Source organism: Copadichromis virginalis, linkage group LG16 (genome assembly GCF_057382275.1).
Source record: "Copadichromis virginalis isolate Kocher_CV1m ecotype Utaka linkage group LG16, C_Virginalis_male_GT1.1, whole genome shotgun sequence".
Classification (NCBI taxonomy): domain Eukaryota; kingdom Metazoa; phylum Chordata; class Actinopteri; order Cichliformes; family Cichlidae; genus Copadichromis; species Copadichromis virginalis.
The window spans coordinates 27,470,799-27,485,677 of record NC_140633.1 but is presented as its reverse complement, the minus strand read 5'-3'; the positions used below and the strand labels follow the sequence as shown (position 1 = coordinate 27,485,677).

The following is a 14,879-nucleotide window of genomic DNA, read 5'->3' as shown; positions in this document are numbered from 1 at the left end:
CTCTACAAATTCAGTAGAGATCATTTAAACCATGCTGTTCCCTTCCCTTAAAAAAATATATATATTTAAAAACACCCCCGCAAACTGGTAAATTTAGAGAGAAGTCTTTGACTCCACTAGACAGAACCAAGAGACATTTGATGGAATATTGAGCAGTGCATTGTTTCAGAGTTTGGAGAATTTAATTCATTAAGGGTGGTTCTTACCATGCAATACAAGACACAAAATCAATTTCTTTAAACAATGTCATCTACTTATGCATCCAAGTGTTCACATCGCTTTGCCAAATAGTAGTACTAGTATCCATTCGTTTTTCTACATATCCAAAACCTCTAGCTTAAGTATGAACAAGATGTGTTAAATCCACTTCAAATCACCCATCATGCCAGTGTATCGCCACACACCTTTAAAATCACAACGGAAAATTTCTTCACACAAACACTATAAACTGTGGATAATTTTTTTTTAAAATTTATTTATTGCGATGCATGTTAGTACAGCACAACTTGCAGCTGAAAATGCATGCACCCTCTATGGGAAGCTTTACTAGTTAATATTTATACTAATTCTTGTAATATTCAAAATAATGTTTTGTAATGATGATGATGTCACTGGAAATTTCTCCAGAAATTAAGATCCACATAAAAATGACTAAAGTCAACAAAGAACAGGAGATCAGAAGTACTTATCATTGAGGTTTTTAATAATCATCGACACATTTATGTACAAAGCAAGCGATGTAATATTCAAATGACCAAAAAAGAAAAAAAAAAATCCTAAAATGCATCACCTTGTTTTTTTCTTTCATTAAAATAGCTACCTCAGGGATCAAGTCAACCGAATAAGTCTTGTTAAAACTTTCAGATTCCCTCCAACAGTTAAACAGCCCTGGGCATGGGAGGAAGACAAAGCCAGATGGATTCAGGAATATTCCTCCCTCTAATGAAAACAAATGAATTATGAGTGCAAGATTTTTGTAAAACCAGCAAAAAAAAAAAAAAAAGAAGAAGAAGAAGAAGAAGAAGAAGAAGAAGAAGAAGAAGAAGCTCGTCCCTGTCAGTTTTCCCAAGAGCACCAAGTTTGTCTTTGTTCTTCAGTTAGGGACAAATTAATTCTATGAAACATGTTTTCCCGGCCCACATAATACAGGATAATGTAATAGCATTTACATGGAAAGCAAATATTAAATGTGATGAAATTAAATCAAAAGGGTTTGTTGGGCGTTTCATGTTTGCACGATACACTTTTCTTGATATCAATTCACTTGTATTTGCCACCTGAGTACAAGACGTGTACATTTCAAGCAGCTACAGTTCTTTCTTCAAAACAAGCATATTGAGAGAAATAACCTGATTGTCAAATACACAAAAACAGAGCATCGTCAACTCATTCTACAGTATTAACCATGCGCTAACCCCAGCTCAGTACAATACAACCATACCTTTCTTGGTACTGACATGCCATGTCTGCCTCTTAAAAAAAAAGGCCCATAAACACAAACAACTGACATTTAAATGTGTAAACTAAAAACCTGATAAACCTGTACTGATGAACTCTATGAATATGCACCCCTCTTTTTTCTCATCAGGAAACCTTCTCAACCGTTTCTGCCTGTGATCTAAATATAGGATATTCACCACTTGTCTTAAGTACCTCTAAGACAGCCCATCAATCTCGACTGCTTGTCATGCCTGACAAATGGCACTTGTTGCCATACTGATGGAAAAATAAACTCCCCTTTCAAAATTTGAAGCAAAACATGTTCCTAAGTTCAAAACATCCCAACAAAGCCCAAATGAAAGACCAGGACAGAATCAAAGATCAGCTTGGTGCTATAAAAACAGGGGGGAGGGGGAGAACACCCAGGGCAGTACAAACTGAATTAGTCATGTTTAGTGAAATGAAATTCTTTTTTTCATTGCCACAATTCAAGCACTCTTTTTTTTTTGGCAACCTATATATTCAAATGACTCTTTCCTTCAAAAGAACCTGTGGTTACTCACACACCCTGGAGATCCAAGCTTATTAAAACACGTGAGGATCTACTATCTCTACCTTAATATGCATTATTTATTTATAAAATCAGGGACTAGAGATAACCGAGGGAAAAATACAGCAGAACAAGGAAACAGTCTCCACTGAACACAATTCTTAAGAAAGCATGAAGGTAAAACAAATGTAGAGAAATTTGGAGGCAGTTTACAAAAACACTTGCGCCACTAGTTTGGTTTGTTTCCTCTTCAGTCTTTACAACAGTGACTGCTTGCATAAGCAGAAACACTGAGGTGTTGGTGGTGTAAGTCACTATGTACAAACACACACGCACACACACACAGTACAGTCGTCCAACTGTTGCACGCCCCAGAGTCCCCAGTTTTCTCAGTGGCATCACAGGTGGAAGTCTGGTTGTATCTCACTCCTACAAACCGGGGAGCAGAGTGGGCAGTGGCCAGTACTCCTATGTTGTGTATGACAACTACAGTGCTCCTCCACTCAACCAAGTCATCTGTCTAACAGAGAGAAAAGTCCTTTTGGGGGGGAAAAGACAAAAAATGTTTTCCTTCAGTCCTTCGAGGGAAGAGGCTGTATAGAGACAAAGACAGAGGAAAATATAAATGTATGGTATTTTGTCTAGTTTGAATAATCGACAAAAATCACAAAACTGATTAAATGATCACCATCTATGCACAAAAACAGGGCTGTAATGTGCATTTATTTTTTCTGAATTATTTGGTTTGGTATAGCTGTTCTCAGGTCCGTATACCCTGTGAGCTTAAACTATAATAGCTCTACTGATGTTGACGTGCTTGTGTTCTAAATTAGTACTAATATTAGAGGGGGGCGCTCCACTCAAGGCGTTTTGGCAGTGCACAAGTTGTTGTCCACCAGCTATAGACTAAAAGCTGCATGCCTTTCCAGGCTAATGTATGACCTAGTGCCTAAATATTTGCATGAACAAAAATAACATATTTAGAGGTCTCCGTTGCTATGGGGAACACAAATGGTGTCATTTACAAGAACAAAAGTAAAATTTATATTTTCAACTGTCAGATGAGCAGCTATAATAGTAAATGTGCAATTTTAAAGCTGAAATTGCACAGTTGGCTTTAGTGATTTAGTAATGTAGTTACCGTAAAACAAAGAACTTGTGAACTCTTTGGAATTGCCAAGATTTTAAAGTGATTACTTGTAAATGAGGCCTGACTTCATCACAATTATGGACAAACAATCAGCCCACACTAATCACAGCAAACAGTCAGATAAAAACCAGACACATTATTCATTATCACTTTTAAAATGTTTATAATTTCAAAGAGTTTACAAGTCATTCCTTAGAAAATAATGAATGCTACACCTTTCTGAATGTACAACACGGACACTTCACATTTGATGGGCTATAACTTTGTGTCATTCAATTATATAAAAATTAAATTTAAAAAGTTTATTTGATGGAGCCTAATGACTAAGCTGCTGAAAGGTGTTGCAGCACATAGCAGAATGAGGAACCTACAGGAGAATAATGTATAATTTATGAAATTAATATAAAGACTAGGGCTGCCACGATTACTATCAAAATCGTTGAAGACTAATTTAATAGTCGACGTGTCGTTGGAAGCTTTGTAAGATCCCAAAAGACGCAGGAATAAGTAGTAGGATTTAAGAGTGTAATAACGGACTGAAACAGAAGATGGCAGCATTGCATGTACAAGGACGCCAGCTGCCATTAAACGCTGAAGAAGAAGAAACTGTGTCCCAGAATTCATAGCGCGGCCCATCGCAGCCCTGCTCAGTTTCCAACAATGGCGGCAGCTAGTTAGTTTTAATATTACTCTTATTATTCTTTCTGGGTCACAAAATAAATGTTTAACATATTTTCAGACGAGAATGTAGCTGTGTAAACTTCAAACATCTGCTCAGTTTATCAGACACCACATATTTTCAAAAGCGCTCCGTTTTCGGAGACGTCTGTTACCCACTAGCTCATTAGCTAGCCGAGGTTCAAGGCTCACTAGAGCCGGTGAGAACACCGGACTTCCGGCAAATCGTTTTCAAACCCACCGCCGTCTTTCGCTACTCAGGTTAAACATATATAAGTCACTTAGATAACTTAAAAATGTTATTGTTTGGCTTTTTTCAGTATTTTATTTGTCCCTGAGTAAATCTGAGGCTGAGATTAAAGTTATAGTTTTTACACAGCTGAATAAACGTCAAGCAGACAACTGATTACGGTATCAGAAGTGTGAGACGCTCGAGAATATACTCCAGTGTCCTGTTATATTTTAGATAGCAAGGAGCAGACGGCTGAGTTTATTAAACTCCACCGAAACAATCTGCAAACTTCATTAAAATTTAATAAACTATCATCCTGTCTTTATTTTTAGTTAGCACATACCGTAAACACTTAAAACTGTAAGCTAATGATTGTTATATAAGAGCAGATGCATGCTGGTGCAATAAGCTGTACGTTTTACATTCAATGGATGCATGATCTGATTAGTCGACTAATCGCAAAAATAATCGGTGACTAGTCGACTATCAAAATAATCGTTTGTGGCAGCCCTAATAAAGACGAAGGTACAGACTAATATAGAAATGAAATAAAGACAGACATTTACCTTGAGGGTTGGGGTGTTTAGCTTTCATCATCTGAGACATGTGGTTTAGCAGTGGCCATCTCCTCCTTGCTATTTGCTATCATCTTACACTTCTACAAAAAAAAAAAAAAAACAAAAAAAAAACATCAGGTAAAGAATGGTCCATACTTTACATATATGAACCATTACAGAAATGTTATGGGGTTCAAAAGTAGAAAACACAAGCAAAAGAAATTCCATTGTGTTCTTTGCATGGTGACAAACAACTTCACCTCAATATAACTGAACCCTGAAAAACATTATGTCACTATGTCAAATATTTAATATTCTAACTGCTTTCAATTTGCACTTACTGTGATTTGTTTTAGATGGCTATATCCAACACATTATTCTTTCAATAGACATAAACCTACTCAAATAAAAAGATAAATGTACTAAAGCCTTGAACGATTTAAAAAAATTAATAAATAAAAACAAAAACAAAAAAAAACACTGCACTACAATATTTTCTGTTCCACATGATTTCAGAAAAACAGCAACGTCAATCAAAATCTGAAGCAAAACCACACGTTTACCTCAGTAAGCTCTTTGATGGTATGTATGTTAGCCTGTTGAGTGACTTTCCTCTTGGCTTCCTCGATGTGGTCCAGGTTAAGAGATGGTGTTGGTGGGACAAGGCACGGGGGAGGCTTGTTAGTTATTGTAGGAAGTGGAGCAAGGGGAGGCATGGCCGCCAGGGCACCCATGTTGGTCAAGGCAGCAGTCATAGTAGCTGCTGTCATACTTGCCACAGCAGCACTCATAGTGATGTTTGACATGCTGGGTATTCCCGGAATATTTGGTAACCCCATTGGACCAATGTTGGGCATATTCGGCATGTTTGGCATTCCCATGCCCATTGGAAGGGGCAAAGGTAAAGGTAAGGAGATGGGGGAAGGAGATGGAGTAGGCAGAGGGAGCTGAAGGATGGCTTTTGGTCGAAGACTCTCAGGAATTGGAACCCCGGCCTTGGCACACATGGCAGCAGCATTAGCCTTGGCTATCTCGAGCAACTGATCCTTATCTGAGGAAAGGAGGGTAAAAGATTGACAGAATGAGGGGAAACACATTAGGGCAAAGGAAGCTTAGATAAAGCAAATGGAATTAAGAAACAAAACCTCTTGCATATGTGGAGCACAAAAAGAAAAATCACGTAAACACGTTGCATAAATGTTTAGAAATATGACATCAAAATGTCTTACCCAGATCAGTCAGCCGTGGAGGAGTCTTGCTGGTGCTGCGTCGTGTCCGGGAACCTGAGCGACGTTGTTTGCGGAGGATGAGAACTGGAGAGTGGCTAGGTTCCCTCTTCCACCTGTCTCGTCTGTCAAAGGATCGACTGCGAAATACTGGGCGCCTCCCTCGACCCCTCGACCTTGACCTGCGTCTACGATCCGGTGAACGAGATCTGGATCGCCTGCTTCTATCTCCTGATCTGGACCTTTTTCTGCGGCCAGTGGAGCGACTCTTAGAGCGCTTACTCCTTTCTGTGGACTTCCTCCTTCCTCTGGGATTTGGTGAGTGTGAACGAGATCGCCTCCTGCGGGTTGCAGAACGGGACTTGGACCGGCGCGTTTTGGTTCGTGACTTGGACCGTGAGCGCTTGCGTCGCGTGGCAGACCGTGACCTTGATCTCCGACGACGTGCAGGGCTCCGAGATTTGGACCGCCGCTTCTTCCTCTCTGATGGAGAAACAGATTCTCTTTTCTTCACTGGAGACTTGGACCTAAGGGAAGGTAAATGATAAGACTGATAACCGTACACTGTACTCACATTTAATATCTGTACACAGTCCAACAGTTTAACAACTACAGAACAAGCAAGAGGGAGAGATTTCTCTCGTTTACTATTTTGGTATCATGTAATACCACAAAACAAACCTGGACAGTTTTCTTCTGGATGTAGACTTTGATGCTGAACGCCGAGGTGATGAAGTTGAACGAGAAAGTTTTCTGTGCTCCGCAGGTGAGGGAGATGGGGAAAGCTGCTTTTTCTGTACTTCTGGAGATGCTGAACGTGAGGAGCTTCTCTGGCTTTTGGATCCCGTTTTAACTGGAGATTCCACTTCCTCATCTGAGCCTTCCGAACAATCTGACCCATCCGTGCCAGTGCCAGGCTCTTGAGAAACAGACCTGGACCTGGAAACATCTCCCCCTTTTTGAGGAGAATCTGAACTTGTCTGATTAACAAGTTCATCCTGCAACTTTTCTGAAGAATTCCCAATTTCAGAGCTGGAAGATGTTGCTGGGAGTACTGGCTTCCAAGCACCTGCAACGTCAATGACATATCATATGAAGATATGCACATTTGCATAAACTAAACCAATCAATCAATTAAATGATTGATTACTTGAATCTAATGGGCAATACATGAATTGGGACACTTATATGAAGATAAAAACATCTGGAGAAAAACATTGGTTTCAATGGCTTACTTAAATATTTTGAAGGGAAAAGGTCTCACCTTCTGTAGCTGCAAGTCCTCCATTTTCCCCAGCAACCTTAAGCAAGGGGGGCTTCTTCTGTTTAACTGGGGAAGGAGATGTGGATCTGGCTGGAGATGAGCTGTCAGAAAGCCCACCACTTGACTCAGACCTAGACCTGCAGTCGGCAGACTCAGATTTAGACTTTGATCTTCTTCCACTCTTCCTCGGAGTTTTGGACCTCCTTTTGCTAGGCGGTGGTGAATGTGACTTTAACCGGTGTCTTCGAGTCAATGAGCGAGACCTAGACCGTCTACTAGACCGTGGTGGTGAACGGTTTCTCTTAGCAGGGGAACGAGAGCGCCTTCTGACTGGAGATCGGGATTTAGACCGCCGTCTGGAGGGAGGGGTCCTGGATTTTGTTCGTTTGCGGGGACTCCTGGATCTGGAGCGACGACTGCGCTTAAGCACTACAATAGAACGTGACCGAGTTCGTCTGCTCCTGCGGACCGACCGAGATCTTGAACGACGGGATCTGGGGAGTGGTGATCGCTTGCGCCGAGACAAGGATCGACTCCTGGAGCGTCTCCCTCCAGTACGTCTTGCTGGTGATCGTGATCTGGAGCGGCCAAAGGGACGTCTGGATCTAGAGTGGGAGCGGCGTGGTCTAGTGATTGAACGTGACAGCGAACGTCTGCCAACTCCACCCCCACGGCGAGGTGAGCGGGTCCTGGAGTGCCGCGTGCCTCCACGGGAACGAGACTTTGACCTTCGACTTCTCCTCGGAGACCGAGATAGAGATGGTGACCTCCGCCTGTCACGTTTAGGGGACCGTGATATCTTTCTTTTTGGAGACGGAGAAGGATGACGACGCTTTGGGGAAACAGATAGGGAACTCCTCCGCCGTTTCGGAGACCTGGACTTCCTTGGAGACTTTGACACTTTCTTTTTAGGGGTGACAGAGTGAGAAGTAGATCGGGACCGACGGCTTACTCTTTTCGGAGACTTGCGGGGGGGAGACAGTGACTTCGTCTGGGATTTAGGGGTCTCGGAGCGGGACCGAGAACGGGCGTGCTTTATAGGAGTTGCAGATCGTTTTCCCTTTGAGGTTGACCTGGAATGGGTTCTTGACCGTTCTTTCACTAATGATGTTGTCTGAGACTCCTGCCTGCTGGGACTACGTGATGGTGACCGACTTGGGCCTGACTCACTCTTCTTTATTTCTACGGTTCTGGAAGGTGAAGGAGAATTACGCAATTCATCCTCCGTGACTTTCGCCCCTTGAATTGAATTTGTCTGATCTTTCAGTACTGGGTCATCTCTTTGAGCAGCACCTTCCTGTTTTGGGATTATGTCAGGCAATTCCTGGGCATGGCTGAATGTACCATCTCCCTGACTGCACTCTGTTTTAACTGTTGCCATCTGGACTGCCTCTTCCTGGTCTACAGGGGGTGATCTCATAGGCTTCTCCTCCAATTCATTAATGTTACTGTCCTGCGCCTCAGTTGTGGGCACATCGATATCTGATGTCTCTTCTTTTTTGACTCCAAGCAATTCAGATTTCTGCTCAATGATGGGAAGGGGTTTCTCCTCCCCTCGTTTGCCTTTTGGAACCAGTCTGGATACTGGTTCTTTGAGGTCAGATGCCACAGCTGGAGAGTATTTACCACCACCAGATGCTTTGCCTCCTTCACCTTCAGAGTCTGAACCTGAGGCAGAGCTGCTTTCAGAAGGGGAGCGAGATGGGGATTTCCTTTCCTGCTTTTCATCTTTCTTTCTCTTTTTTTTCTTCTTTTTAGCTGCATGCCTTTTTTGTTTTTTGGATTTTGTCTCTCCCTCTGTATCAATACGATCTGAAGAAAATCACAATTTAGAAAGAAAAAGACAAAAAAAAAAAGTTGACATTACACCATTGCTTTTTAAGCAATTATCAATTATAGCCATGTCTGACTTTCTCCTACCTGTAATTGGATCCTTTTTGCTTTCTTCCTTGATTCCTTGGTCTCCAACTCCTGCAGCTGCTGCCAGTCTGGCACTAAAAATACAACAAAAACTAAGTTAAGGAGATTTTTCTTTGTTAATCTGCTAAAAAAAAAAAAAATTAACACACTTGAAAAAAAAAAATTCAGCTAATCTATCAAAAAAGGTTCACAGACAGTGAAAATTTATTGAAATAGCACACTGGGTTGATTCAGAATTCATTAAGTCTTTAGTCAAAGGCAAAACCTGCTACTTTTATGCGCAGATGTATAGATCTGTTAACTGGCTTTGAAGTGGAGGTCAGCCTAATTGCAACCATGGGCTCATTTAGACAAAATTGATTTGTCATGAGTGTTTTAAAAGAGATGCAGACAGTCATGCAATTTCAATTGAATGAATGGTACCAACAAAAGAAAGATACAACATGTAGACATAGACCTTTAGGAAATTCAGATAATGTGCACGTGTCTGTTCTGGACCACGGTTTAGAGAGGACACAGATCATTGGTTGAGGTAGCTGATTAAATGTTGTGATTCCTCTCAAACTGCTCATCAAAAGAGAACAGATCCATCAAAAATCTTTATAATTCGTGCAGTCTGTGCCCAACAAAAAAGGCACCTTGTGACTTTTCTTAGAAAAGCTTCCCATTTAATATAGGCCTTTTTTAAAACAACTTCAACTTTTATATTATTTTAGTGGTTTACAATTTCAGTTATTTCTACTTACATTAAAAAGAAAAATGCAACGTCTATGTGTTGTTTTAGTCAGATTACATTTGTCTACAATTATGACTTACATAATGAACAATCACATCTTCATTTCATTTATTTATTTCACACTTGGTACAACAGATCAAACAAACAAACCACACTTTCTATCAATAAAGCACTACAACCATGTGTGAAAAGGAGCAGGAAGAAGAAAATATTCTTATTAAAATTTAAGATTGCAAATAATTTCCAATGGTTTGAATACAGGATTTTCCTTGGTCAAATGTAGGCCTTCAAGGCACAAGAGTAAGCATGAATCAGTCCATGTACAGTAACGGCAAAGAGTCAACTACAGAAATCTAAGCACTTCTGAATAACAAAACTGATTATTTTGTTTTGGAAAATGAAACTTTTATTAATCAATTGCTTTTGTATGCAAGAAAAAAAATCCTAAATATTAAGTAATGTACAATTTTTACTGTGCCAACTTATCAAGTCTCACATTTAGTTTAGAATTTTAAATTTTTCCAACCTGGCTCTGGTGGTCCTGACAGGTCTCGGTGGAGGTGGAGGCTCAACATCAGACTCTGCACCAGATTCTGAACTACTCTCCTTCTCGCCCTTCCTCCGCCTCTTCTTCTTCTTGCTCTTGTGTTTTCTGTGTTTCTTGTTTTTCTTGTGGGAAGGCTCAAGCTCTTCCTTGGCATTCATGTCATCTTTCTCAGGTGCCTCCCCCTCACCTGCACAGGGAATCCAATATTTCAAATTACACAAGTCTTTGACAAACAGAAAATGAAAAATCTACAGCAAGCAGATACCATTTAGTTCTGTACGGTTCATCTAGTTTATAATGTAATGTTGTGAGCAAGCTGTTATGAGATAGTTTACAGATATTGGTTAGCACCAGCATTAGGGTTGGGTCATATCATACCGTTCACGGTAATACCGGTATAATGTCGGGCAACGATAATAAAATGAAATATTGCAATAGAATATGGGTAAAACTTACTGACAATACCCAGAGAACCATGTTGGGTAATTTACCACTTTTCATGTATAGTTGTTTTTTTTTTTTTGTAAGGCAAGAGCACCCAGTAGGAAGGGTGATGGCCACACACTCTGTGAATTCACTCAACAATTACCTGCGTAATTCGAACACTTTTGTAACAAAACATCACACAGACTTTGTGCTCCAAACTGGACTTTGTGTCCACGGAGCTGGTATCTTGAATATCCTGTTCAATATCAAATCCAACACTGGGTGAAAACAGTTCAAGAGAAAACTAGAACCATCTAGAGAGAGGGATAACTGTAACCAACTCTGTACATGGTTCTGGGGAATGCCAGATGGTGTTCAAGAGCGCTGGTCAAACATAATGAAGCATGAGATATTCTGAATGTTCAGTCTGTTTTGATAACCTTCTTCAGCCAGTTTCAAGCATCTAGTAGATGGGATGAGCAGCTGATCAATGATACTGACAGAACAGCAGGCAGCAAAACCTGTGCCCAAACAACTACATCATTCCCAACAGGCTTTAAGGTTGTGTTTCCCATACACTTGGAATACAAGGATTGACATCTCATTCACAATTTAGTTTTCACTGGCAATCACAGCCCACCCAAACAACTATCAAATTACAGTGCATACCTAGATAGTAGCTTTACCTGTTTGAGAGAATACTAGATCTAATTATTGGTAATTATTTTACCCAAGATGAAAAAACGACTTTTTGGCAGCTGCAGTGGCGTTTGGTTCTACATTTTCCTGTTTGTACAATGTAAACACATTTTTACTAATCAGATGCCTGCTTATTGTTTATTAGTGATAGGTAAACAGCTCTGATCAATACTACCACCACCTGGCACTAATAGGACATTACATCTTACACAGCATTGCAAAAGAACAATATTTTCAGACGGAACAGTCATGTAAACCATTACTTTTTTTTTTGTATTTTAATAATTTAATCACTATTGTAACTGTAACTTCGGTCATTGCTGTGCTTTTTTTTGGAAGTCGAATTTCCCAGAGGAACCCACCCGAGGGATTAATAAAGTTCTATCTTATCTATTCAAATATTCAACAATGATCGTATTTGTGTCCATGCCTAATAACAAGCAGTGTTTCCAGTGAGTCACTCTCATTCTGAACAGATCATTATTTGTTGGGAAAATAACTAATTAACTGTAAACAGACTAATTAATCATTTAGTTATCTTCATGTCAATGGGCTTGCTATGTGCAAAGGGAAGTAAAGAGCTTTACACAAAGAGAGGAGAGAAACTAGCACAAATACTGTGGTTTATCCATCCCAAAAATGAATACTAAAAGGCATCCGCAATCATGCAGTGAGACCAGTTCAGCATGGAGCTTTACAGAAATTAAAAGCAACTTGATATTTTTTTGTACATTTATTTTAAATCTCACATAAATTAGAGATAACAATAAATATAAGTTATATTTTATTCATTTCACATAAATTTACTGAGGCACATACTTACACTTTAACACTGAAATCTGTGGGGCAAAAACAAACTTAAACAAAATGAGTCAAATCTGAACAGATTCGGACCTCTTTGGGGCTTGTGCATCGCTTACCTGAGGGGATGTCCACTGCACACTCCATTATGCTGTTATGCTGATCTTGTAAAAGATTATTTCAATGTCACTGTTGTGCTGTTCCCTCTCTCAACTCTAGGGAGAGAAAAAGGTAATTTAACTTGAGCAACAAACGGATGCCATACCAACAGAAGTATAGATTCACCATACTTTAGTATACATTTTGGTAACGCTACTGAAACTGCTAATATTTCCTCAAACTACATGTAAGGATGAAAACTTTCTACTGATTTGGAGCAAAACAGTAATCATTGGTTGTTATGAGTCAACCACTGTTGATGACTAAATACCATTTAAGTGGTATTCACGTATCTAATAAAAAAAAACAGCCCGATCTAATTGGTTTTAAATGTCGTGGGAGAAATATTCTTAATGCCTAACATGAGTCTGAAGAAAAATTTGTTTTACTACACTTGTGTTTTATTTGCCCCTGCAATTATCCAAAGGTACAAAAACTGCCCCAAAGTAATCAGTAGGGCTGTGATTAAAGCTGCTCTGTTTTTCTAAAACAAAAGAAAGAAAAAAAAAAGACAGTGTACTCTACCCAGTCCCCATGGCAAGCCAACTTAATGCTCCCTCACAAATAATATAGCCATGGTGCGATTAATACTGATTTTGATTTTACCAAAACAAATGAATTATTTGAGAATAGCCTTCTACTAGGAAACTAAGGTAGCTCATCTATGAAAAAGGATATAAACCAGTACATCAAAATCAGACAATATTCTGAAAGAAAAACAGAATAGCTTGGCCTATATTTAATCACAAGTTTTACTGTGAAACAACAACAGACCATCAAACGGCCATCTTCCTACATTTCTCTAATTTTTAAAAAGACTGACGTTTAACACTTAAGTCCCTTGTCTTGAGCAGCAACTTCCATATTAAAACTGGTATATTTCTGGAAAATTATCAATTAACACTCTTCAAGATTACTCTGGAAATAAACAATGAAGTATCAACCAGAAAAATCAACATAGATAACACAGATTTAGCAGATGAGTATCCTTTAATATTTACATGTCCAAAGAACAAAACATCGCTCTTTTATTCCGCTACTGAAGAAAGTAGTTTTCTAGCACTTCCAGTAATATGTCTACTATAAGCCAATATCATAACCCATTTAGCACATAATAACCAGAATCAGGTAGTTTACCCTTGCCGTCTACCACACAAAGGTGAATCTGAAATGTGAAGGCAAACATATTTCAAAAGTATTCAACAGTGTAACTTAGCCACGTAGTTTTAAGCAATAATGCTTCGTTAGCCAAAATCTAAGATCAACGGACATCTTAAGTAACATCTAAAAAACGATTCTATAAATCTTTTACAATCAGGTCCCAATTGCTTATTTGAGGATTTTAATTCGGTTTTTTCTTTCCATTAAACTCTGCACATTACTCACGGACGAAGTGGTTTTGTAACGCTAAAGCTTTAACAAAGCCATCAGTAGTCCTTGCCAGCATGGATACATAACCTGCGAAAAGGACCAATGCTCACAAACATTATTAATAACGCCAATTTCGGGACGTAAAGGCTTCACTTAAGGATAAATTCAGAACTGGTTACTTCAACGAAAACAAAGATGCACACGGTGTTAAATAGCTAACACGTTTAGTGGACATTACGTTTCTCTATTAAAGCTAAGGCTAACGCCAGAGAACACATTATTTTTGGATTCAGTTACCTTGAGCTAGTTTAGCTGGCCTTTCAGCAACAGATATATTACAATACAGTTTTGATTAACTGCGAAATACAACCCTCCTGTACTCGCAGACCAAAAGCTAAATGAATGGCGAAAACAAGGGACACAAAGTTTCAAACTGCGACAGTTCGTTAACACGTTAGATAAGCCGCTGTCGGGCCTGCGCTGCTAAAGCTAACGTTCATTCACAGATGACTGCAGCTGGTTGCTGCTAGTTAACGTTAGCTTACTTTTAAAGAACAATAATTCCGATGTTTGTCAAACTATTATTCCCTTTAACCTAAACGCTTACCAGCTAGGCAACACGAAAGCAGTAAAAGACAACTATACTGCCTGCACACCTCGGCCTCAATGTCGGCTCATTGCCCGCTTGCTCTCCAGCGAGGACATTACCGCTAGCCATAGCATGCTCGTTAGCTTAGTTTGCTAATCACTTGGCTGCTACTTCTTTCAACAAAACAGATTAGTTCGTTCGTTCATCATACAGCCCTTTCAGTGACGCAAACTTACTGTGTTAATGTTGGATGGCTGCGCTTCCCGCGTAGAGGATGCTAAATGAATGCAAATTGCCCGAAGCTAAGAAGTCACTGAATATGCTAACCGTAGTCGTTAGCCAACTAGATGCCCCGCCATGATGGGGAAGGTATCCCAACATGCCATGCTCCGCGGGTTTGAATGGCGGCGTCACTGTCTCCTAGGCAACTCCAAGCGCAGCCAAATGCATTAAAACTTGACATGTTTATATCTCGGTGTTTTCCTATTTATTAATTACTTTAGCTTGCAATGCAAAAAACCCTATATAGCCATA

At 39.7% G+C, this 14,879-nt stretch overlaps 1 protein-coding gene across 5 annotated transcripts; it reads right to left on the bottom strand.

The window, feature by feature from the left end:
• Nucleotides 1-682: 682 nt before the first annotated feature.
• sona (SON DNA and RNA binding protein a) lies at nt 683-14,751 on the bottom strand. 5 transcript variants are annotated; one of them, XM_085434221.1, is made up of 10 exons: nt 14,582-14,751; nt 12,346-12,441; nt 10,280-10,487; nt 9,018-9,091; nt 7,098-8,909; nt 6,515-6,902; nt 5,837-6,360; nt 5,171-5,658; nt 4,617-4,708; nt 683-2,583 (listed from the first exon to the last, which is right to left on the bottom strand). In XM_085434221.1, exons 2-9 carry the CDS (start codon nt 12,371-12,373, stop codon nt 4,634-4,636), a joined length of 3,597 nt encoding a protein of 1,198 aa, XP_085290347.1. In that variant the 5' UTR covers nt 12,374-12,441; nt 14,582-14,751; the 3' UTR covers nt 683-2,583; nt 4,617-4,633. The 5 variants fall into 5 exon arrangements, with proteins under 5 accessions (XP_085290347.1, XP_085290352.1, XP_085290351.1 ...); XM_085434226.1 differs by having other exon boundaries at nt 683-2,528; XM_085434225.1 differs by lacking the exon at nt 14,582-14,751 and adding an exon at nt 14,413-14,527.
• Nucleotides 14,752-14,879: the final 128 nt, after the last annotated feature.